Source organism: Nelumbo lutea, chromosome 1, assembly GCF_056320005.1.
Source record: "Nelumbo lutea isolate HS-2025 chromosome 1, American lotus-T2T, whole genome shotgun sequence".
NCBI lineage: Eukaryota > Viridiplantae > Streptophyta > Magnoliopsida > Proteales > Nelumbonaceae > Nelumbo > Nelumbo lutea.
The window spans coordinates 190,193,454-190,218,636 of NC_142684.1; the positions used below are offsets into that span (position 1 = coordinate 190,193,454).

At 35.5% G+C, this 25,183-nt stretch overlaps 1 protein-coding gene across 1 annotated transcript; it reads left to right on the plus strand.

Annotated features, from left to right (window-relative positions):
* Positions 1–5,206: 5,206 nt before the first annotated feature.
* Positions 5,207–24,817, plus strand: KEA2 (K+ efflux antiporter 2). The gene is given in 9 exon segments (XM_088966636.1): positions 5,207–6,856; positions 6,859–7,273; positions 7,852–8,023; positions 8,399–8,455; positions 8,672–8,860; positions 8,960–9,019; positions 9,124–9,243; positions 11,801–11,869; positions 24,621–24,817. Coding segments are annotated over 9 exon segments (2,427 nt in total). The 5' UTR covers positions 5,207–5,604; the 3' UTR covers positions 24,714–24,817.
* Positions 24,818–25,183: the final 366 nt, after the last annotated feature.

Genomic DNA, 25,183 nt, shown 5'->3' on the forward strand with positions numbered 1-25,183 from the left:
ATGGATTAATCAATTTGACCCAATATGATTTAATTTCTTACCGCCAACTAGATGAAAACACTATTTTTGCTAGGTAGATTGTAAAAGTATAAACTTTTATGTTATTAAAATTTTTAATTTGTTAAGTTTGGTTTTAATTAATAGAACTTAATGATGAGAAAAAACAAAAATGACTTAAATATATGATTCAATGAACATGAATGCAAGTTAATCACTTAAATGTTGGATTTAATGAGAGAGAATTGGATGCATCGAGTATCTTTAACTTATCTCTTTTCAACTCATTTAATATCAAGAACCGATTACCCTATTTGCCCTTATTTTTTATCAATAAAGTTAAATATAGAGGGGTAAATTTTGTCCTTAAAAAATTCTAGAAATATCCCTAGGCCATTTGTACTTTTTAAAGCAGTATAGATTTTCATTATAAATATATTTTCAGCAATTGTATATTTTTGCTATAAATTTTCAATTATTATTGGAGATTAAACTATTGTTATTTTTTAGAGATTACGCTATTAATTTATTTGAAATTAGGAGAGTTCACTAAGCATTTCAGTTTGGCTGGAAATTGTTTAGCTAACCAAATTGATCTGGTTAGGTTAGGGAACTAGACATTCAAAATTTTTAATATTTAGTGTAATTTAATAAATTTTTACAACAATTATTTATTCTTAAACGATATTACTAATTGTAATAATTTACTAATTTATTTAAAATCAATAGTTATATTTAACAATTATCAAGTAATTCAGGGAAACTCTTTAACTAATAATCCTAATTTTTAAATAAATAATAATTAAAAAATTAGGGAATTAATCTACAAAAAATTCTCCAAAACTATTTAAATAATAGTCCAAAATTTTAGGAAAATTAAATTAGAAAATTAATCTATCAAAAATTGTTTCATATTTATTTAAATAATAATCCATTATTATTATTTTAATAAATAATTATGAAATAATTTAAGAAAATTATTAAATCTATCCACACTGGTCTAGACCACTTGGTTGACTTCAACCATACTTGGTTTTACATTAATTAACATCAAATGTTTTACTTCTAATTAAAAATAATGTACTTTACCATAGTTACATTAGTTTACTATACTAAATAATCATTAAGCCACCTCATCACTCCCTTCTTCCTCTCTCATAATTACACTTCATCATGCTTGGCCCACCCCCATTTCCTCTATGTTTATCCCTTTGGATATCCCTTCCTAAAACTATTCCTAAAATCTCCTTTTACCAAAATCTAATCTAATCTAGCCAAGTGGCACTACTATCCCCACTTTCTCCAAAATTATCTATAATTCCTATTTATCTCCTAAGTTATCTCTAATTTAGTAGAGTTTCTCTCTTAAATTATGTCTAATTCCTATTTATCGTCTCCCCCACTTTTCATCTATATCTATCACAGTAAAGTTTGAATTCAAAATTTTAAGAATTATTTAAATATTATAATAAAATTATATAATAACTTTAAAATATTTATTAAAGACACAAAAATACCATATACTTAATAATATTCATATTATTAATAATTTTATACTTTTATGAGATTTATAATAAAATTGTGTACTAACAATATAAATTATAATTTTATGAATTATTCAATTTAAATATTATTAAAATAATAAAATTTAAAAATAAAAATTATTATAAATAAAAAAATATTTAATATTATGTAATAACTTTAAGATAAATAAAATTTAAATAATAAAATATTTAAAAAAACGAAATTATGTAATAAAATTTAAATAGCTAAAATAAATTAATTATGTAACTAAATTTTTAATACTTAAAATAACTAAATAATGAAATTTTAAATAACTATTTTTTAAATAGTTAAAGTAACGAAATTATGTAACAAACTTAAAAATTTTATTAAAAGTAGAAAATTATTATAATAGATTTCATAATATTTGAATTAATAAAAATTTTATATTTTACAAAATTAATAACAAAATTATGTAATAATAGTATAACTTATAATTTTATGGATTATGAAATTCAATAAATAAGTAATATTGAAATAACTAAATAGTGATATTATTTAAATAGATGAATAACATTGTATATAAATAATTTAAATATTTTAGATATTAAAAATAATAATAACTAAATCATATTTTAGAAACAAATAAAATATATTAAATAAAGAAATTATGTAATGACCTTAAAAGTTTTATAAAAAACACAAAAATTATAATAACAGATTTAATAATATTTGATAATAAGAATTAAATATGGTTGAAATAATGAAAAATAGATTAAATAATTTAGAGGTATTGAAGCTTGTAAATAACAAAAATAGGTAATAACTTTCACAAAAGGTTTATATATACTAAAAATTATATTTATTGTATTTTTAGTAATTATTTATTATATTTTTGTGATAAATATATTTTTAATATTTATGTATAAATGTATTTTTGTTTTGTTATTTAATAGAAAAGTTTCTCTCTCTCTCTCTCTCTCTCTCTCTCTCTCTCTCTCTCTATTTATATATATATATATATATATAAATGCCACGTCATGACTTGAGCTTTCTCCCTTATTCCAACCGAGAAATCAGACACTCTTCATTTTAGCCTTTGTTGCTCCCTCATGAAGCCACCTCATCACTCCCATATCCCTCTCTCACAATGAATTATTTAATTTATTTAATTGATTACCAATATTAATTAACATTATTTTATGATATTTCTTTAATTATTTAATGTATTTAATGAATTAAGAGTGTTAGCAGTACACTATTTAATAGTATTTATTAATTAATTACAATATTTATTTAATTAAATGCCATAATTAATAAAAATACTATTACAAAAAAATACATCTAATATTATTAAATAATTAAACAAATACCATAATTAATAACAAATATTGTTAATTAATGAATTACTAATTAATTATATCAAAACACTATTAATTAATTAATAGTATTTTCATAAATACTATTTATTAATTAAATAATTTAAATAATTAAATAAATATATAAATACTATAATTAATAATAAAAATATTATTAAAAAATATCACAATTTATTATGGTATTTATTTATTTATTTTAGGTATTTTGGTAAGCTCGGGGGTATTTTAGTTAATTCGAGTTTACGAAGGCCAAAACAATATTCTAATCTAATCGTGGGTATTTTGGGTTAAAAAATGAAGGGTGGAGATGGATTTAAGTATATATAATGGTTTTGCATGTAAGGACCTATGAATTTGGCCAAAATGAATCTTTTTATATGAAGGGCAAACAAGGGTATTTTTTTTACTAAAAATTTTCAAGGCGGGGTTTTTAGGCATTCTGAATTAATTGGTGGGGTTAGATTGGCCTAAATAGGCTCGAATTAAGCAAATTTAGAGGGGTAGTGATTTAGTTAATTTATTAACTTTAAAACATAATGTTGGTGGGGTAATAGGGAAAATGAGGGAATCTTTGGTTTAAATTTGGCAAGGTGGTGTTTTTGGGCATTATGGGTTAACTTGTAAGGTCAGATTGGCCCAATTATGCCAAGATTGGACAGATTAAAAAATGACTTGATCCAATCAATGCGAAGCTTTGAAATGAAATCTTAGTGTAATGGATGGGCAAATGAAGCTATTTTGGGATTGATTTTCGAGTGCCAAAATCACAAAAATTTGGGTCAATGAGAGCATTCAAAATTGAATATTTGTTTAATGATGGGGCAAATGGGGTGTTTTAGGTTGAAAATTTATAGGTAGTTGTTTTTGGTGTGTCTAAGGTTCAGTTGTATGGTTTAATTGATTCAAAGGTGTTAGGATAAAGGAGATTTGGGTTGTGGATACTTTAGATTAACGAGAGGGTTCGAAGGGAATCTTGGTTTGATAATAAAAATAAACAGAGGGGAATCTTGGGTTGAATTTTTAGGGGCAGATATTTTAGGAGATCATATGTCTGATGACGATGTTCAAGAATTTTTTTGGTACTCAGAAAGGATCAGAATGGTTTGGTTGGGTGTTCAAGGTAAATTAGGATTTCGACAACGAATTAAGCAAAGATCAGGTGCTAACGAATGGGGTTTCTAGAGGTATTAGTTTCTTGGGTCATTTGCTAGGTTTGATTGGTCCATAAATGGTATGATCAAGGGCATTTAAGAAATGAATATCTTAACCAATGAGATAGCCCAAATTAAAATCTTAGTGTGATAAAGGTTTAAATGGGGGTATCTGTGATGAAATTTTGTGGTAAGGTGTTTATAATTATTTAGGGCTCTTTAAAAGTCCATTAACTCTAATTTGCAATTCGGTTAAAAAATTCTATGCACCACAAGTTTCACAACTAGTAAATACTAAAACATAATATACACAAATACACATATGTATTATATAAGATCTTAGTGGATCGAAGCAATATCTGAAATTGATCTGATTAATGATCATATAATGTTCTCGGATTTGATCTGATTATTGACAAAAATGGATATCCAAAACTTACGTAAATGGATGATTTCGAATTCAAAATCAGATTAAATCCGATCCATTTCTAACCCTAGAATCGGACCCAATTCATTTTAAATATATATGTACCATATACTTGAAATTTATGATGTAAATCAGATTAAAGCCAAGCCGATTGCAATATGAATTTGTGATACATACCTATTCCCTTTACTGACAAGAGAGGAGGGTTCCCTCGAGCTATAATGCCAGAGCACCGCTCACAGAGGGCAGGTTACCTACTCAACGAGAAGGAGACCAGGGGATAATGAAGGATAATTCTAATGATGATCCATTAGGTTGAGGGATTCCCTCGAGCTATATAGTCACTGTGAGACCGTTATATCAGTAATGGTAACAATGATTGCCATGATTGGTCGAATAATAACCGCCTAACAGTCTACTGAATCCCATAACCACCCACTTGAGTCACAAATGCCTGTATTAACTGAGTTGGCATGATCAGATGGTTGCCTCTCGGGTCTTCTGATAAATGACCCGTAACAATTTGACTGGAATCCTATAAAATCCCGTTGGACAAGATCCGATTCGAATTCGACTGCGAACGAATCCTAGTTCGAATCTACCGAAATCCGATTCGATTCTCCTAAAGGGCCGGCCCTCCTGCCCAAAAAAATTCCGATTCGATTTTTTTCCCCTCTAATTTTGATGACGTGAGATGGAAAATGATGCTGGTTTTATTCGGCTTTCGCTTCAACGGTTCTTCTTCCGTGTTTAGTTGTATAGATAATCCGCCATGGATATCTGCAACCGGAACTCGAGATACACTTCTCATGATCGGGGGAGTATTGGTTTTCTCGAACATTAGAATTATTTCTCCTTTCTTTTAGCTTTTGCAATTTGCAGTCTTGCGGTAAGGAATTTGGTTGCACTGTATATAGCTTCGAACAAAGTAGAGATGTAAATTTAATTCATTCAATGTCTTAGTTCGTGTATGAAATTGGCCTTTCCTTGCCGGGTGCTTGAATGGCGACCAATTGGTTGCAATTTGCAAAACGTCTTGAGCTTGGAATGCTCTAACTGAAGATTTTGGATGTTAGAAGAGTATCTGGATTCGGTTTATTCATATAATTATTTTGTCTAAGGAGATTCTTCTAAGAAAACCGGAGGAATGGATTTCACCTGTAATTTTCGGCAGCCAAATGCGTTTCCTGTTGGTGAAAGTTTAAGTTCTAGGACGTTGGGTCGTCTAAATCCGCGTTTGAGGTTTATGTGTAGAAGTTTCAGTTACAGCTATACTGGATATCCGAGGCTTGTTTCGAAAGGCTGCGCATCAAAGAAGACGAAGAAAATCGTTAGTGGTTCCATTGCTTCATGTCAGCGTCGCACAGGAGAGTTTGATAGATTTTTGTGGGCATCACCTCTAAAAGGGTGTCTGGATGGCAATTTAGGACATATTTTGAAGGTGAGCAGGGAAATAGCGCGATTACAGTGCCAAGGCAATGATTCTTTAAACACTGAATTCCTAGACAGTACTAACGGGGAAATGAAAAGTTTGTCCCCAGAGAGCTTAGAAAAAGGACCTGTGTCTGATGTGGAACCAAGTAGTTCGACAGGGGAAGGAGTTGAGATACCTAGTGTGGATGACTTGAGGGAAGTTCTCCAGAAAGCTCTCAGGGAATTGGAAGTTGCTCAGCTTAACAGTACCATATTTGAGGAAAGGGCTCAGAAGATATCGGAGGCGGCTATTGCACTGAAAGATGAGGCAACAAAAGCTTGGAATGATGTAAATTCTACTCTTATTTCTATTCAAGATATCATCAGTGAAGAAGATGTTGCCAGGGAATCTGTTCAAAAAGCAACCATGGCCCTGTCAATGGCTGAAGCAAGGTTTCAGTTGGCTGTAAAGTCTCCAGAGATTGGACAAGGAATGGATGATTCTCCTGAAATTTACACAGAAAGTGATGCAGACAATGTAAAAACTGCAGAAACATCGAGTTCATTGGTGGAGGAGAAAGTGGCACTTCTAGTGAGCCAGGACCAAATTAGGGATTGTCAAGCTACTTAAGAAAATTGTGAAGCGGAGTTAAGATGCTTACAGAATAGAAAAGAGGAGCTACAGAAGGAAGTGGAGAGGTTGAATGAGGTTGCAGAGAAAGTACAGATGGATGCACTGAAAGCAGAAGATGTAGCAGATATAATGCTTCTTGCTGAGCAAGCTGTTGCTTTTGAACTTGAGGCCATGCAACGTGTAAATGATGCTGAGATTACTTTGCAGAGAGCAGAGAAGTTTCTATGCAGTTCCAATGTTAATGCATCAGAAACTTTGACAGTACCATCACCACAAGGTCATGCAGTGAAGGATGAATATCTTGTTGGGGATGATGGGATGAATGAAGGAGTTTCTTGTCACATTGATGTTGAAGGGAAAGAGATGATTTGGAGAGGGATGGTTTATTGGGTGGCAAACCTTCAATGGATGACGAACCTGATACAACTGGACAGACCTTTGAAGAGTTAAAGCCTTCTGATGATTTGCATGATCAACCGAATGGAAAACTGAATTTAGATTCTCATAAAGAAGCTGAAGCTGAAAAGTCAAAGAACATGGTTCAAACAAAAAGACAGGAAATACAGAAGAATTTAACTAACGAGAGTTCATTTGCCAGTGCTCCCAAGGCATTCCAGAAGAAATCTTCTCGTTTTTTCTCTGCATCATTCTTCTCTTTTTCAGTAGATGGGACTGAGTTCACACCAACTTCATTGTTCCAAAGTTTCATTGTATTTGCAAGGAAGCAATTACCCAGACTGGTAATTGGGGTATTGCTTGTTGGATCTGGGTATGTAGTCAACCTCTGATCTTTCCCAGTTTTATTTGGCATTCCTATTGTCATAATCATGTAAGACCCTAGTCATTCTAGCGTCTATCAAATATAGTCGCATATTTATATTTTGGTTAAGAATTAAGATATACAAGCATAAATATAAATCCAGCTTTGTAGCTTGTTTTGTTAATTTAATCTCTATGATTTAGGTTCTGAAACTCAAAATGGAAAAATAACAATTGAAACTCAAACTATGAGTTTGGCCAGATACTAAAGTTTGAAGGTTAATCCCTTTATGCTGGCTGCCTGGCTCATGTAAGTAAGCATTATTCAGACGGCTATGGAAACACATGCCATGATTAGTTTGCATGGAAAACCTCATGGTAGAAATAGAAAGATATGATATTGAGAGAAAGCATATATTCTTCTTAATTTATGGCCTAATCTTTCTCTACTTCTTCGGCAGTTAATTGAAAAGCTTTCTGATTTCTTTCTTATTGAACCTTTTTTTTTTCTTTTTGACTTTAGTGATACACTGTCAGATTTGGTTTAAGACTGCCTTTTTCTGATCACATATGCTGAAATTATCACAGGATTGCCTTTCTTAATAATCAAGCAGAGAAGAGTACTCAGCTGCTTCAACATCCAGATGCTATAACTACTGGTATTGGAGAAGTGTCCTTAGATGTAAAGCCTTTGTTTCGAGAAGTACAGAGATTCCCTAAGAGAGTGAAGAAAATGATTGAGATGTTACCCCACCAAGAGGTACAGAATATATATACATACATACATATATAAATATATATATATATATATGCCAGAATATATATACATACATACATATGTATATATATATATATATATATATATATATATATATATATATATATATCTTAATTTATTCCTTTTATGAAGCAAATGGGTTAATGGTTAGTTGTTAGAGCTGAATGATGGCTTTGAACCTAGGTTTATAGCATGAACCTCCAGTGGATCTTTCCAACTTAAAAAAGCTATATACCCTTTTCTTTTAGTTAACTGTCATTTTTTGGGTCAAGACTAATAGTCTAATACTACCTGAGTTTTCTCTCACTTTGGTGATTGAATTATGTTCTTGTTATGTTGCTACTTTTCTTTTCTCAGATAAATGAGGAGGAGGCTTCTCTGTTTGACATGCTGTGGTTACTCCTCGCAAGTGTTGTAAAGAAAAGAAAAAGAAAAAGAAAAAGAAAAAGAAAAAGAAAAAAGAAAGAAAAAAAGAAAGGAAAGGAGGCTTACACCTCATGTCATGCCTCAACATTTTAAAACATTGCTTTAAATATGATATAGTTTCAATATTTTGTACATTTCCATTTGATGGAATGCATGTCAAGAGGTCTATCTAGCCCCTTTTAACATTGTCTATTGATTTTTCAGATGTTACTATGTTGGAATATTGATGGTCTCTGCTATTTTCTGTGGTGTTCAGGGAGTCCTGTACTTGGCTACCTAGCTGCTGGTATCTTGATTGGGCCTTATGGTCTCTCTATCATTCGTCATGTTCATGGAACAAAAGCAATTGCTAAATTTGGTGTTGTTTTCTTGCTATTAAATACTGGCCTGGAGGTGGAGTGCTTTAAGTTTTGGATTTTATTCTATTCTATAACATTGAACTTTGTTTGTTCCGCAGAAAACTAAATCATAATCTATATTTTACATTTCCAGCTTTCTGTGGAAAGGTTAAGTTCCATGAAGAAATATGTTTTTGGATTAGGCTCTGCGCAGGTGATTGAAAATTTTAATTGCATTATGTGGTCTCCTTGATACCATTTTACTTCTATGCATCTGATACATAATTCATTATTTTTGTATGTAAAAATAAAATGCAGGTCCTAGTTACTGCAGTGGCAGTTGGATTGGTTGCTCATTTTGTTTCTGGGCAGCCTGGTCCTGCAGCAATTGTTATTGGGAATGGTCTGGCATTATCCTCAACAGCTGTTGTCCTGCAGGTGATGACTATGAACTACTTTCTGCTTTAAACAAATGGTGACATGATTAGGCTTAGTGGTAAATGGTAATAATTGTCTTCAATGGATGAAATGTTGGTTATTTTCAGAAATAATTGTTATCATTTTTTCTTTTGTCATGGAGGCATATTCTGGCTCAAGTATGGGAGGCCTATGGTCAAAGTTTCATAGTTACTTTCTCCCTTTGTCATGGTTTTTCAATTTATATTTGTTTTCTATAAAGGTGCTACTCTGTACTATGTAGATTTAGGTCAATTTTAAAGATTTTAGCTGACTGAATTAAGTCCTATTTTCTCTTTGGTCGGTAGTTTTATATTCGAAAAATACTCTTCCATGATTTGGGAATATTTCTTTTTTCACGTTTAACATATTTTGCATGTATAATCACACTTCCAGGTTAGTGATATCGTATTAAAAGCTAGATCCACGTAGCCAGTTTCACATGTTTTGCACATCTACTTGAAAAAAATAGTTGGCCTGTCTTTTGGACTCTCAAGTTACTGCAAATTGAAGATGTTAATACTTGCAATACAAATGAAGGCATCTTTATTCAGTGATTTCACTTTTCTTTCTATAAATACAACAGGATATTAAAATTCATTTTCATCCTACTAATAACTCAGACCAGTGAGAGTAATATATTAAGAAATGGGAGGACTGTGGACTTGCAGACTTTGTTTAGGCTTGCAATACGCATGCTTGTATTAAAAATTTGAAGAAAATAAATAAAAGTTCAAGCCTCAACTTGCTTTTCACATTTTCCTTAATATTGTTTTATATAATTAGATATTAGTTACTCTTGTTCTGTTCCTTCTTTTCTTCTTAGTATGCTAATGCAAAAAATAGAATAGCAATAATCAAAATCTATGCAGATTATACCTCAGCTTTCTTGAACAATATAGGTTTTGAAGTAGTAGTAGCAGGCTAGCAGCAATAGCAGTAGTAGTAGTGTTGTTATTGTTAGGTACGAAACAATTGGTGTTGCATGGACTCTCCTAAAAATTTGTTATTCAATGGTCTAGGCCTAAAAATTTGGACCTGTTTATTGGGCTAGCTGCTTGGTCCCATGATTCACCAAGGGTCATCAGGTTGCTACTGCATGGTTTGTAGTTCCATTGTAATGGGTTTGCGGTGCTATGTTACTGCTACAAAAGCAGTAAGGATGTTTCTATTCTTTTGTTGCATGACATGTAAAGTTAGGGCTAACCAACAAAGTTGAAGTGATGGACCTTGTGAACTGTATAATTAACTATGATCTTGCAGTTTTCTCCCAGTGCATTATTATCTTGTAATACACCATTGTAGGTGTAAAAGGAGAGATCCATGAACCACAAATTAGCACAGGAAGAGCGAGTGCGAAAGGATCACTGCATCCGGTGATGCAAATTGAAGTAGCATGAACTGGGTGCCACAAAAACGGAGCATGGGAGTGATCATGCGAACCGTGAAACAAGTGGGATATGAAACGACAAACTTTAGAGAATAGTAAACTAGTCCAACTATAGGCAGTGGAGTGCGTAGTGTTTTAGAGGGCCATGTCATTACGTAATAGGCCACCTTCCTTCATAACTACCTAACAAACAAAAGGTTCTGCATGATCGCCTCTGCCCAATGTGTAGAGGGGAGACACTATATAAGGAGGTCTTGGTCTCCAAGAAGGGGACTTCTGACAACACATCTGCTCCATTAAAGCTTATCACTGTCCTTGGAGCAACGGGCTTACAGTCTGTCAGACTTTCAAAGCTCCACATATCACTACCGCCACTCCAACAGCCTACATCAGGTTCAACTCATGTAACTATTCTAAAGGAATTTATGATGATTACATGCATTTTCATTCGTGTATTCTTCATTAGCTTGCCAGTGTTACCAGGTCTATATGACGAGAAAAGTTTCACACAAAGAAAGTACCCAGTTGTTTAGATTTCTCTTTCTCTTTTTTTTTTTTTTTTTTTCCTGAGAAATAGTTCATTTGATACGTTAGATCTGGCCATCTGTATGTGTCTGTTGCATATTTCATGTGATTCTAAAATCTATTTTAGATTTACTAGAGGGACAATAAAGTGTATTTATAATCACAAGGAGCCATTACTTGGTGCAATGATAAAATCTTGGGCTGACAAGTGTGAGAATGTGTATTTGAGTCTGGGAGCGGATATGTAGGACTAACATTGGGTAATGGTCCTCTATACTAAAGTATGTTTGTTGATTCAGTTTTTATTTATTCATGATTTTACAACTATATCTGTTTTTATTGTATTAGATAGCATGCTTGTACATATGGAATTTTACCACATTGAGAGAATTCATACATACACAGATAATGAAGACGATAGGAGTTAGAGCATAAGGATAAGTTCATTTCTAGAAATGTTTCTATTATTAAGCTTGTTAAAATTCTAGTTGAACTTTTGATCTTTTGTCAACCCAAGTGTGTTGCAGTTATATTTTTGAATCAAGATTCAAGATGTCATGTGATGATTGATGGAAACCCTTGGTAATATTAGATATATAAATTGAATTTGCTGGTCTTCTTCAGGTGTTACAGGAACGAGGTGAAAGCACATCACGCCATGGGCGTGCTACCTTTTCTGTACTACTTTTTCAGGTAGCACTCACCTTTTCTTAAATCTTAGTTTGGCAGGCTTCTAATAGAAGGTATTCTCATGAATTGTGAAGTTTAGACCAGATTCAACATAGCTAATTACAAAAAAGTCCATAATGTCCACCTCACAAAAGTGACAATTTGCATAGTTCATTGAACAAGTGTCACTTAAACCTTCTGACCATGACAATGAAAAGCAAAAAGAACAACAAGAAATATACATTTTCAAATTTGTCAATGTATCTCCACTTGCATCTCCCTTTCTCCCAACCAAAAATAAAAATCTTAATTTAATAAACATGGACCAAAAAGAGGGGTATGATACTAGCACATCCCGTTTTTTATTAATTTGGAGCGCCCCTTGTTAACAGCTGTTATTTTACATATGTATAGTACCGCAGGGGTACTATTGTATTTTTATTTCTCTTTATGTTTTAGTTGTTTTCGCCCTAGTATATAATATAATATACTATGCCGCCTGCAGTACTTTTCGGGCTCTCAGTTCTCTCTTCTCTCTTCTCCTCTCCCTTTCTCTCTTCTTCCTGTACAACATGGTATCAGAGACAATTAAATCTGAAGGGAGAAGTTAAGTAGTCAGTCTGTCCCTCTTTTTCGCACCTGATTCTCAGCATGTAAAAGCCATTGTTTCGAGGATGACAACATGTAGAAGTCGAGCAGTCTGTCTTTGCTATCATCTGCTGTTCGGCTGCCCTGATGCTCGACTGACATAACCTTTCTCTCCTTTCTTTTCTGGTCGTGTGCCAGTGCTAGACCTGTACTAGGTCTATCGATTGGATGTGAGGTGAGCTGCACCTTTTCTTTTTCCTTTTTTGTGGGGTCGCTTGATCCCTGTGAAACTGTAGGTCGTAAAGACCTTGTTTATGTGTTGCAACAACAATTTTTTATGGTGGACTGAAGGTCAGAAAGTGATCGATACCTTCTGTAATATTTTTTAGGGTTGTGTTCCTCTTTTAAGTGTGTTTTTTGAATCTGAAATCATGAGTGGTGAAGATTTTGCTACATCCGGTGTTTCCTCAACGCTGAATGGAATGAGTGGGGGTGTGGACCTATCATTTCCCATGGCTGTTATCCCTCTTGATGGTTTAAATTATTTAAAGTGGTCAAGAGGGATCATGTTGTACATCACTGCAGGGGGAAGATAGGTTATATTAATGGGAGAGTAAAAGAACAACATTCTGGGAGTGTTGAATATGACAGATGGAATTAGGAAAACAGCATGGTTATGTCTTAGCTTTTAGTCTCTATGCAACTTCAATTAAGGAGGAATTTCATGTGGGCTGAAACGGCAAATGAGATATGGGAACAAGCAAAATCAACATATTCGAAACTGCGACACTATGCAAAAATCTACCAACTACAGGCATAATCGTCTACTTATAAACAGGGGGAGAGGTGTCCATCTGTATATTACTCTGACTTGACTTCAGTTTGAAAGGAGTTGGATCATTATCAAAGTGTGGACTGGAAGTGTGATGAAGATGCAAAACTGTACAAAAAATTCGTCTCGCAGTAGAGAGTGTTTGCTTTCTTACATGGTTTGAACCCTACATATGAATCTATCAGAGTCCAGATCCTCGGTTCTAAGGATCTTCCATCAGTTCAGGAAGTTTATACTCTTGTACAATCTGAAGAAAGCAGAAGGAATTTGATGAACAGTTCTGGTGAAGATGCAGTTGTGTTGGCAACAAAAGGGAGTGTTACTATCAGTGGGGGAAATACTTCCAAGAAAGGAGATCTTCAGAAAAAAAATGGATGACAAAGATAAATTGTAGTGTACTCATTGCCAGAAACCCTGACACACCAGAGATATATGCCGGGATCTTCATGGAAAGCCGAAATGGGCTCAAGATCTGAATAAGAAGCAAAGTTCAGATATGAATAAAAAGTTAGGACAGCAAGGTACAAGAAAACACACTATGGAAAACATGGCTACTCAGGAGAATCAACTCCCCATCCATATTGTGACTTAGACACATTCATTTGGTTCTTACCCAAGGGAAAATATTATGAATTCCTTCTGTAACCATTTAGAGCTCTATGGTAGACCTATTCGTCAGATGGATGCTCCTCCCTCAACTTCATTTGCGTCTACATCAGGTAACTTTGCCACAACTTTCCATGTTGCTTTTCATAACCTTGACTCTCCCTGGATCATTGATTCCAAAGCGTCAAAACACATGACAGGTACGTCCTCTTACTTTCAAACCAATCACCTTCTTTCTGGAAGAGATAAGGTGAGACTAGAAGATGGATCATATGCTTCCATAGCTGGTCAAGGAACTATCTCTCTTCCATTCGGTCTTACCCTCTCTGATGTTTTACATGTTCCAAAATTTTCTATTAATTTGTTCTCTGTTAGTAGTATTACTAATTCCTTAAACTGTTCAGTAATTTTTCCCTTCTTATTGTGTGATCTAGGATCTAGCCTCGGGGAGGACGATTGGTAGAGGACATATGGTTGATGGACTTTACATGCTGAAGAATAAGGCTAGTCTTCATGTCACAGAGTCTAAGAGTCAATCCTGTAAGAGTCAAGTTTATTTATGGCACTGTTGCCTTGGTCATTTATCTTTTGAGTCTTTGAAAGTGATGTTTCCATATCTATTTAAGTCAATGTCCATTTCAGATTTCTCTTGTCAAACGTATCAATTAAGTAAACAGTGTAGAACTCATTTTCTTCAAAAAATAGTAAATCTGAATTATGTGTGGGGCTATTACCATCATTGATGATTATTCTATATATACATGGGTATATCCCATGCGAACTTGGGAGGAAGTACCAAAAATTATCCAAGATTTTCAGTGGATGGTCTACACTCAATTTCAATTTGAAATCCAAAATTTTCAGTCAAATAATGCGAAAGAGTATTTTCATAGTGATCTCACGGAATTTTTTGCATTGCGTGGTTCATTGCACCATGGCTCTTGTGCCCGAACACCACAACAAAATGGTGTCGCTAAACGAAAGAACCAACATCTCCTTGAAGTGGCCCGGGGTTTACTACTCCATATGAATGTCCCCAAATGTTTTTGGCTTGAGATTGTTCTTTGTTCTACCTACCTCATTAACCGTATGCCCTCTTGTTGGTTAGAATGCAAAGCCCCAATCAGCTTCTCTTCCCTAAGGCCCCTCTTCTTTCCATTCTTCCTTGCGTGTTTGGTTGTTAGTGTTTTGTCCAAAATTTGTCTCCCACTTGTGGGAAATTGGATTCTCGTACTATTCCTTGCATATTCCTAGGTACTCCTTCACTCAGAAGGGATACCGTTGTTTTGATCTAGTTTCTCGGAAATTCTATGTTTCTATGGATGTCTCTTTCTTTGAGGGTTTCTCCTCAGGGGGAGTGTAGGGATGAGGAGAAACTGGTTCAGCTCCCTCCTCTTCCTGATCCTCCTCATTTTCGTGTCTTCATTCATTGTCACAAAAGCCAACCAAATTCAAGAGTTTTGGAGAATCTAGAAGTTGTACATACAGTGCCATCAAACTCCTCGGGGGCGGACCATACTCACTTAGGTACCTTGGCTCCTAATGGTGTCCCTGACCCCATTGCATTTGATACCTCTATTACTAATGACCTTGACCTTCCTATTGCTCATAGGAAAGGTGTTAGATCCGTGCACCACTAAACACCCCATTTCCCACTTTGTTTCCTATGAAAATATTTTATCATCTTTTTGTGCATTTCTTACTTCCATTGATAGTGTCCCTATCCTTAAGAATGTGGCAGAAGCTCTTTCAGTACCTAAATGGACAAATGCTATGAAAGAAGAAATTAATGCCCTTCATAAAAATGACACATGGGAACTTGTAGATCTTCCTAAGGGAAATGATACAGTTGGATGTAAATGGGTGTTCATGGTCAAACATAGGGTTGATGGCACGGTGGAGAGGTATAAAGCTCGTTTAGTGGCAAAGGGGTTTACTCAAGTGTACGGAGTTGATTATGCAGAGACTTTTGCTCATGTTGCCAAGATAAACTCCATTAGAGTTCTATTCTCTCTTGCTCCTAACCTTTACTGGGATCTACATCAATTTGATATCAAGAATATATATTTGAATGGTGGCCTTGAAAAGGAAGTTTACATGATACAACCCCCTGGTTTTCAGGCTCAAGGTAATGAACAAAAGTGTGCAAGTTGAAGAAGTCTTTATACGGGCTGAAACAATCCTCAAGAGCCTGGTTCAGCAGATTCCATGTTGCGGTTCAGCAGAAAGGATACAAGCAATGTCAATCTGATCACACATTGTTTGTGAAAAGAGGATAATGTAAAATTGTTGCTTTGATAGTATATGTTGATGATATAATTGTCAATGGTGACTGGAGGGATGAAATCCAAAAGTTGAATAGTTTTCTGACCACACAGTTTGAAGTAAATGATCTAGGGCCTCCAAGATATTTCCTTGGAATTGAAATTGCCCACTCAAAAAGGGGTATCTTCATTTCCCAAATGAAGTATGTCCTATATTTACTCCAGGATACTGGAAAAATGAGAGTGAAGCCAATCGACTCTCCCATTGATCCTAACCATAAATTAGGTGACAGCCAAGGTGAACCTATCAAGGATGTGAAATAGTTTCAGAGACTTGTAGGGAGATTGTTATATATTTCTATGATCTGCCCAAACATTGCTTATGCAGTTGGTGTCCTTAGCCAGTTTATGCATGCCCCTATGTCCACTCATCTTGAAGCAGCAGAAAGAATCCTCCGATATCTTAAAAGGTTTTCATGTGCTAGCTTGTTGTTTCAAAGGTACGGACATTTGAAAGTTGAAGTGTATACTGATGCTGATTGGGCTGGATCTCTAAATGACATAAAGTCTATTAGTGGCTACTACACCTTTATAGGAGGAAATTTAGTTACCTGGAGAAGTAAAAAACGAAGTGTGGTGGCTAGATCCAATGTTGAAGTTGAATATCGGGCAATGGCTCATAGAGTGGCTGAAATTATGTGGATAAAGAATCTGTTGAGTGAGTTGGGTTTTCCAGTGGATAAGCCTATGACCCTATTCTATGGCAACAAAGAAGCTATAAACATTGCTGCTAACCCTATGCTACATGATAGAACAAAACACATCGAATCGACAAGCATTTTATTAGAGAGAAAGTCATCACAAGAGAAGTGTGTACTCCCTATGTCAGTTTTGAGGATCAACTTGCAAACATCTTTACAAAAGGTTTACACCACTCAAAACATCTTGATTTATGTGACAAGTTGGGCATGATTGACATCTATGCTCCAATTTGAGGGGGAGTGCTAACAGCTATTATTTTCCATATGTATAGTACCACAGGGGTAATATTGTACTTTAACTTCTCTTTATGTTTTAGTTGTTGTCACCCTAGTATATAATATAATATACTACGCTGCCTGTAGTACTTTTCGGGCTCTCAGTTCTCTCTTCTCTCTTCTCCTCTCCCTTCCTCTCTTCTTCCTGTACAACACCCCTAAATTATGGTCAATAGATTGCGTGTTTTTAGTTAAAAGTACCCATTTTGTTAACTGCTATCCTTATATGGAATATCTTTTTTCCTTTTCACTAGGGATGTGCTCTATTTGACAAAACTGGATGTGCCTGAATCAACACCCATACATAAAAAAAAAAAAAAAAAAAAAAAAAAGAAACTATATCTTGGGACCTCTTTTTTTTTCTCAATTATTTCCCACATTGAGTCAAGTGAATATAATTACATTCTCCTTTCTTTTCTTGTTTATTCAAGTTTCCATAAGAAAATGCCAATCCCGACAAGAAAGTAGCTCAAGATTGATTGAGAAACTCAACTGAAGAAACAAAACCTTATCCCAATTATATGGTGTTAGATTCATGAATTTTGTATTTCTGATCTACTCACCATTAAGGGCCATACCATTTGGTAAACTATAAAGCTAAATTTATTGAGAAGAGAGAAAAAAGGAGAAAAAATAAAAGAAAAAAGTTATGGAAAAGTTTGAATCATGATTCATTTATTAGTTATCTTTTTCAAATTTAATTAATATATGCATAGTGTCATACGCCTAGAGTCCTTGCTAATGTCACGTGCAGCCTTGGGTCTTGGACTAAGTGGACTCACTCCCAACACTCACACTTAGGCAAGCTCAAATACTCTTAATTAATTCAAGGAAAGGGGTACAAGACTCACTTTTGGCGTGTCAACGGTATTCGAAAATCTGATTTCGAATTCGATATTTGACATAATTGAATCGAATTCAGATAATTCAAATATCTAATCAGTCAAATTCGGATATCTTATTATTACTGAATAGTTAATCGAATTTGAATTCGGACATGATTTGATTCGACTCGATAAATATCTGAATTTGACCGATTATTTAATTCTTATACATAATATATAAAATATTTTATATAATAATTAAGTTATATAAATAATTTATATATTTATATATTTTATATCAATATAATATTTATTTTATATATTTATTAATTATCTAAAATAATTAATTAATTGAATTCGAATTGAATATTAGAATATTAATTTTCAATATCCATCGGATATTGAATCGAATTCGGATATCGGATTCTCTAATCGAATTCAAATTCGGATATTGCCTGATCCGATTCGAATTCAATCCGTTTACACCTCTAACTCTTGGACTCCTTACTCTCACTTTAGGATGAACTCCTCTTGGTTGCCCTTGCAAATAGGGAGGGGTCCAATTTATATGCCCCTCCACCTCCTTTGAGGTGCAATTCTAATTGTCCATTTTTCTATCTCCTTACCGTATCCATTGATAGCACTCCTTATTTGCATCACATGTTTATCACCTCCTCATGTTTATCTTGATATACAAGGGGCTTTGAGGCAACAATTGTTTTGGGTTGCATTGTAAAAAGGGACATAAATTACAAGAAGGCCTGAGGATGAGGATGAGGCAACACAAGGCCCCCTTCGCCTCTACAATACAAGGCCCCCTCCACTAGTAAATATATTAAGTTGAAATGTGTATGTAAGAAGGCCTGAGGATGAGGCAAATGGAATCTAACAGTGTTTTTTTGCCTACTTTTCATAGAAATTACAAGAGTGCCACTCTATACCAACTCTCTCTCTTTTGCTTTTTTTTCTTTCAAATTACAAGAATGCCACTCACTCCTACCAACTCTCTCTCTCTCTCTCTTGCTTTTTTTCTTTTAAACTACAAGAATGCCATTCTCTTTCCTACCAACTCTCTCTCTCTCTCTTTTCTTACAAATTACAAGAATGACATCTCTCTCCTTATAAATTACAAGAACGCCACTCTCTCTCCAACTGAGGGAGACCTTAGCTTGGCATCTCAACTGCTAGGGGACCTGCAATCAAAGGTATTCGAGTTCGATCCGAGCTAAGATAGTTTGAATCGAGCCGAAATTGAGCTTAAACTCAAGTCTCTAGTTTGAATCGAGCTCGAGCTAGATGACACCTCGGCCACTGAGGGAGACCTCGGCTCGACACCTTGGTCACTGAGGGAGATCTCGGCTCAGCACCTCAACAACTGAGGGAGACCCCAGCTCGACACCTTGTCAACTAAGGGAGGCCTTATCTCGACACCTTGCTTGCTAGGGAAACCTCAGCTCGACACTTCAACAACTGAGGGAGACCTAGATTTGGCACATCGGCAATTGAGGGAGACCTTAACTGCTTGAAACCTACAATCAAAGGTAGTCAAGCTCAAACTTCCGAACTTTTGACTCAAGCTGAGCTCGAGCCTGATAGTTTATGAGTGGGCCCCTACAATGCAGGGCTCCCTCTGCTAGTAAATATATTAAGCTGAAATGTGTACTTAAGAAGGCATGAAGATGAGGGAAATGGAATCTAACAATATTTTTTTGCCTTTTTTTCATAGAAATTACAAGAATGCCACTCTCTACCAAATCTCTCTCTTTCGCTTTTTTTTGTTCTTTCAAATTTCAAGAATGCCACTCTTTCCTACCAACTCTCTCTCTTGCTTTTTCTTTGAAATTACAAGAATGCCACTATCTCTCTCTCTTTCTCTTTCTTACAAATTACAAGAATACCATCTCTCTCTCTCCAACTGAGGGAGACCTTAGCTCGGCATCTCGACTACTAGGGGACTTGCAATCAAAGGTAGTCGAATTTGAGTTGAGCCAAGCTCAAACTTTTGAGATCAAGCTCAAGTCTCTAATTCGAATCGAGCTCAAGCTAGATGATACCTTGACCACTAAGGGAGACCTCGGCTCGGCACCTCGGTCACTGAGGGATATCACGACTCAACACCTCGACAACTGAGGGAGACCTTAGCTTGGCACCATGTCAGCTAAGGGAGACCTTAGCTCGACACCTCGCCTATTAGGGAAACATCAGCTCGACATTTCAGCAGTTGAGGGAGACCTCGGTTTGGCACCTCAACAATTGAGGGAGACCTCGACTCGGCACCTCAGCTACTTGATAGACCTGCAATCAAAGATAGTCGAGCTTGAACTTCCGATCTTTTGACCTGAGCCGACCTCGAGCTCGAGCTCAAGTATCTAATTCGAATCGAGCTCGAGCCTCTTAGTTTATGAGCGAGCTTTTGCAACGTAGGGCCCCCTCCACTAGTATATATATTAAAGGGAAAGGGGTCGTCTCCCCTTTCCCCAAATGGCAGCATTTTCTTTATTGAAACATAAGGTTTGAACGGGCGGCCCATTCTAACAACCAACAGTTCGACCGTCTGGTTCGAATGGATAACCTATTCTGACAACAAAAATTATGGAACCGTTTTGGCCATTGGTTTTTGGGTTGATAGTTTGACCGTCTAATTCGAATGGACGACCTGTTCTGACAATAAAAATAAAAAAATGACCAAAAAACCATTGAACGGGTCAACGGTTCGACCACCCAGGTCAATGGGTCATTAATCGATTCAACGATTTTTTGCTAGAGACCGGGACTAGGATAAAATGGAACTAGTTGTCTGGATGGTTTCCAATTAAAAAAATAAAAAATGGCCAAAAACCATTAGACGGGTCAACAGGTCGACGGTTTGACCGCCCAGGTCAATGGGTCATTGACCGATTCAACGGATTTTGGTTAGGGACCAGGATTGGGGTAAAACGTAACTGGTTGCCTAGACGGTTCCCAGGCTGAAATGTCTATCCGTCTAGGTTTTAACGATAGTTTGAAAACCATGGTTTTTACACTTTTGGATTTTCACTATTCAAAGGTTTCTTCTATTGTGGGCTTTATTCGAGCGTGTGCAGTATGTTCCGTTTTTTCATTTTTTGCTTTTCTTTCTTTGTTTTTTATCTTCTTCAAGATCCTCCAAAATAGTATAGGTTTACCACCATTTTATTTCTTCCCTTTTATTTTTTCTTTAGGTTTTCTTGTGCAATGTTCTTTTTTTTTTCTTACAAGACGATCTGCTTTGTCTCTTCCTTGATTGCATGTATGTTTAACTCCATCTCAAAGTGGAACTATGGACTCAATTTTCTGATTTTTCCTCCTTGGTTTTTCTAGTTTGGTGGATTTACCACCAAATTTTTTCTGTGTTTAAGGTCACTTTGGATTTATCTTTCAAGGTTTTGGAATCCCTTACAATGTCCACCCTTCCCATGACTATGTCTACAAAGTTATTTTGTCTAATTATTGACATCTAGAAAAATGACCCAGAAACGAAACTGTTTTGGCCACCGGTTTCCAGGTCAATGGTTCAACCATCCGATTCAAACAGATGGCCCGTTCTGATAACAAAAATTAAAAAATAAAAAATAATTAAAAATAAAAAATGGCAAAAAACCGTTGAACGGGTCGACGGTTCGACCACCCAGGTCAATGTGTCATTGACTAATTCAAAGATTTTTTACCAAGGACCAAGTTTGGGGTAAAACGGAACCAGTTGCCTGGACGGTTCCCGGGCCGAATGGTCCTACTGTGTAGGTCAATTGGGAGTTTTCGATGTGAAACAAAGGACAACTATGAAGTAGAACTCAAAACTATTATTGTATTATCTTGTTCTTTTATATATGAGATGCTTTGTTGGAGCAACATTTAAAAAATGAGCACATGTCTTTTTAAGTCTTTGTATGAGTTTCAAGACTTGAGTACTTATAATTGCAAGTTTCTTATTAAGAAACTATTGTCTTTTTTAGTGTAGCAAATAGCAATGTTACAATGTTACAATTCCATTCTGGCCCCTGCGAAGTAAGGGCCCTCTCTAGTTTAAAGAATATCAATTACATTAGAACAAATCCCTAATCTAATGTTATATGTCTTAGGAGAACTCACCCTTAAAAACTAACTGTTGAAGAGAGAACCCAAGTACATATATACCCCACAATAACATCTCATATTAGTGATGTGGATACCTCACATTAACATCCCATACTATCAACATGGGAAAAATGGATAGTAACAATGGACGTGTCTACAAAGTATAGGCATTTAGTTGATATTGAGTATAGGATATGATGTATCAAAGCATGCATCCCCACCGTTAGGTGACTGCTCTTCTGCCACCTGTTCGAGGAATTATAGTGTTGAACCACTTGTAATTACAACTCTAGTTCAGGCTGGCAAGGAAACCAAGTACCCGGGACATTCCAAGTAATTTCAAGTTTTGTTAATGTTCCCCAGAACGAGATAGGGAAATTTATTAATCTAGAAAACTCTACAACAAAGTCAACTTGTTAGCTACCACTCTATAGCAGTTTCATTCCAAGGTTTCACACTCTCTTCCCACTCAACAAATATGCATGGGAGTGGGCCCTGGATCTCTTCAATGAAGTGGTTTCTCGAGGCCCTAGAGAAAGCTCACCCACATGTTTTTTTTTTTTTGCTTTGGATAATTGCATTGATTATGGGTTCTATCGAGAAGGCCTTTAGGTTCATTGCAAAGTGGTTTTACCTGGACACAATTCAATAAACTTGTTTATGGAGTTCACATTGGTCATTGGGTGGTCGATACTTGCAAAGCTTCATGTCTTAACATGGAATTTGGGTTTTTATGGGTTCTATCATTTGGTTCGCTCAAATAAGGTGCCAACATTCTACTTGAGGATGAGATCGGATAAGGGGGTTGTGCCACATGGTTTTACTTTCAGCTACTTGATATATGAATATAGTACTGAAGAATTGTTGGATGGAGGAGGACAGTTGCATTGCCACATAATTAAGGTTGGATGGGAACAAATGAGTTTACTATTTGCCAATGTTTTAGTGGACTTCCATTCAACTTGCAGAAGCTTGGCAGATGATGTTCTAAAATTGTGTTTTCACTGTGCAAGTGTCAATGATCAATCTATACGGGTTATTAGCATATATGGAGAACATGGCCAGGTTAAAGGTTCAGTAGCCTTGTTTGAAGATAGCCGTGTTAGAACCTTTAAGTGCGGCAGCTCATTGATGACATTTTCATTAAGCTATGATGCAATAGAGGATGTCATTGACATGCCTGAATTAATGGTGGATGAGGGAATATGACTTGATCATGTTTCCCTTTTACTAAATGCAATGCCATTAACTATCTTGGCAAGTTTGACAATAAGTTATTTGTGGCAGCATTGTTGCTTGATTTCTGGACAAATCCTAGTTCCCAATCTAATCTATTTCACATCTCTCACCATCAGGTATGGCCAACATAGAATGGAAAAGCTGCACTAGCTATGGCCTTTATGTGGAACAAATCCAAAAGGGAGTACAAGGGTGATGCAATTATGTTTACAGCAGAAATAAATTGGAGGCCAAACAACACTATCAAACCATGAAATGATATTTGAGGATGCAAGAAACTCAAGTCTCAAGTATAGGCCTATAGGGCATCTGGGTGACTATGATTGTGTGGTTCTAACTGAAGGGGTGTCTTCTGCTAGGGCTTCCAATGAGTTTGCTTTTGAGCTAATTGTCATATACGCATATAGACGATGTCATGCAACAACAACACTTGAATTATCACAGTCAAGGACATAAGTTCCTCGAATGGGGGCCTTGAGGACAAGGCCGTTTTTAAGGAGAGGGGAATGTTACAGACCTTTGGATTTATTGGGCCTGTCATACCAGCCAGCTCTCTTCAAAGCCCAATCCAGAAGTATCCAACCATTACAGCCCAGTATAAACGTTTCTGTGCTGACGTGGCCATAGAATCATTACAAATCATTACCGTTATGATCATTGATTGTAATGATAGTCAATCACTCCTCTAAAGATCCATTGCAACTAACGGCCATGAGCCTATATAAGTGAAACCTATCAATAAACAAGGGCATTTGACCATTAAATCATTCTTCTTCTTCTTCTTCTTCTTCTTCTTCTTCTTCTTCTTCTTCTTCATTGTTCTTTCGTTCACTAAACCCTCTTTGAGTAGTGCTCTGCACAATTGCTCGAGGGAGATACATGTTCACCTCTCACTGAGAAAGGATACGTAACACCCAAGTTGCACTCCTAACAACATAGCACTATGCCACTACATTTGCAGTTAATAATTCCATCATTTCTATTCATGTCATGTAGTGAATCCTTTTGTTATTTCCATTTTGTGGCAATTCGAGGCATCTTTTGGTTCTTCGATATGATTTTTACCATATAGGAATCTTCTTGGAAGTGATGGAGTTCAAAACAAAGATATTTCCCTGGGTCAAAATCTCTATTTGTGGTCAGAAAAATGGAGTTCTGAACACCAGACATGAAATTGGAAAATCTGCTTGAGACATATAACCGAGAGAAAAACAATTTCTTGTCATGTTTGAAGAGATCAAACTTGTCATCTGAATCTTTATCATTCCCATTTCAAATCTTGGTTGCATGCAGGCCTTTCTGTTCTGTAGAGAACCAATACGATATTGGCTGACAGAAATTCTACAAGTTCTCGGGGAGGTCAAGAGAAAAAGAAGAATTGGTTGAGAACAAAAGAAGTCTCGTGGTAAGTTGGTTCCTGATTCCTAGAGAGCTTAAAACTACTTGGAAAATAATTGGAAGGAGTTTACATGCGACTAGTAGTAATTATAGTGGTAAATTGTTGAAATTTTGGAAAGGATCTTGCATTTGTTAGTCTTCCCTTATCATGCCTCCATGGAAGCATATGAAAAATATGATCTTAGCAAATTGTTTACCCCCTCTTTTGCATGAGAAACCATGATGCCCCTGAAGTTGCGAATTCTTCAATATGTCTTAAAGACCATCTCAACTCTACCCAATGGATCAAATATTGGTTCCCAAGAGTTTAGATGCTTTTCATCACTACCAAGAAAAGATCTTATTGACTTGGGCTTCTAACTACTTACTTGTTACACAAGATTCATCTACTAACCAAAAGGCTAAGCATGACAAGATGCAGATGGGGGAGAAGGGGGTTAATGCAAGAATTAATAACT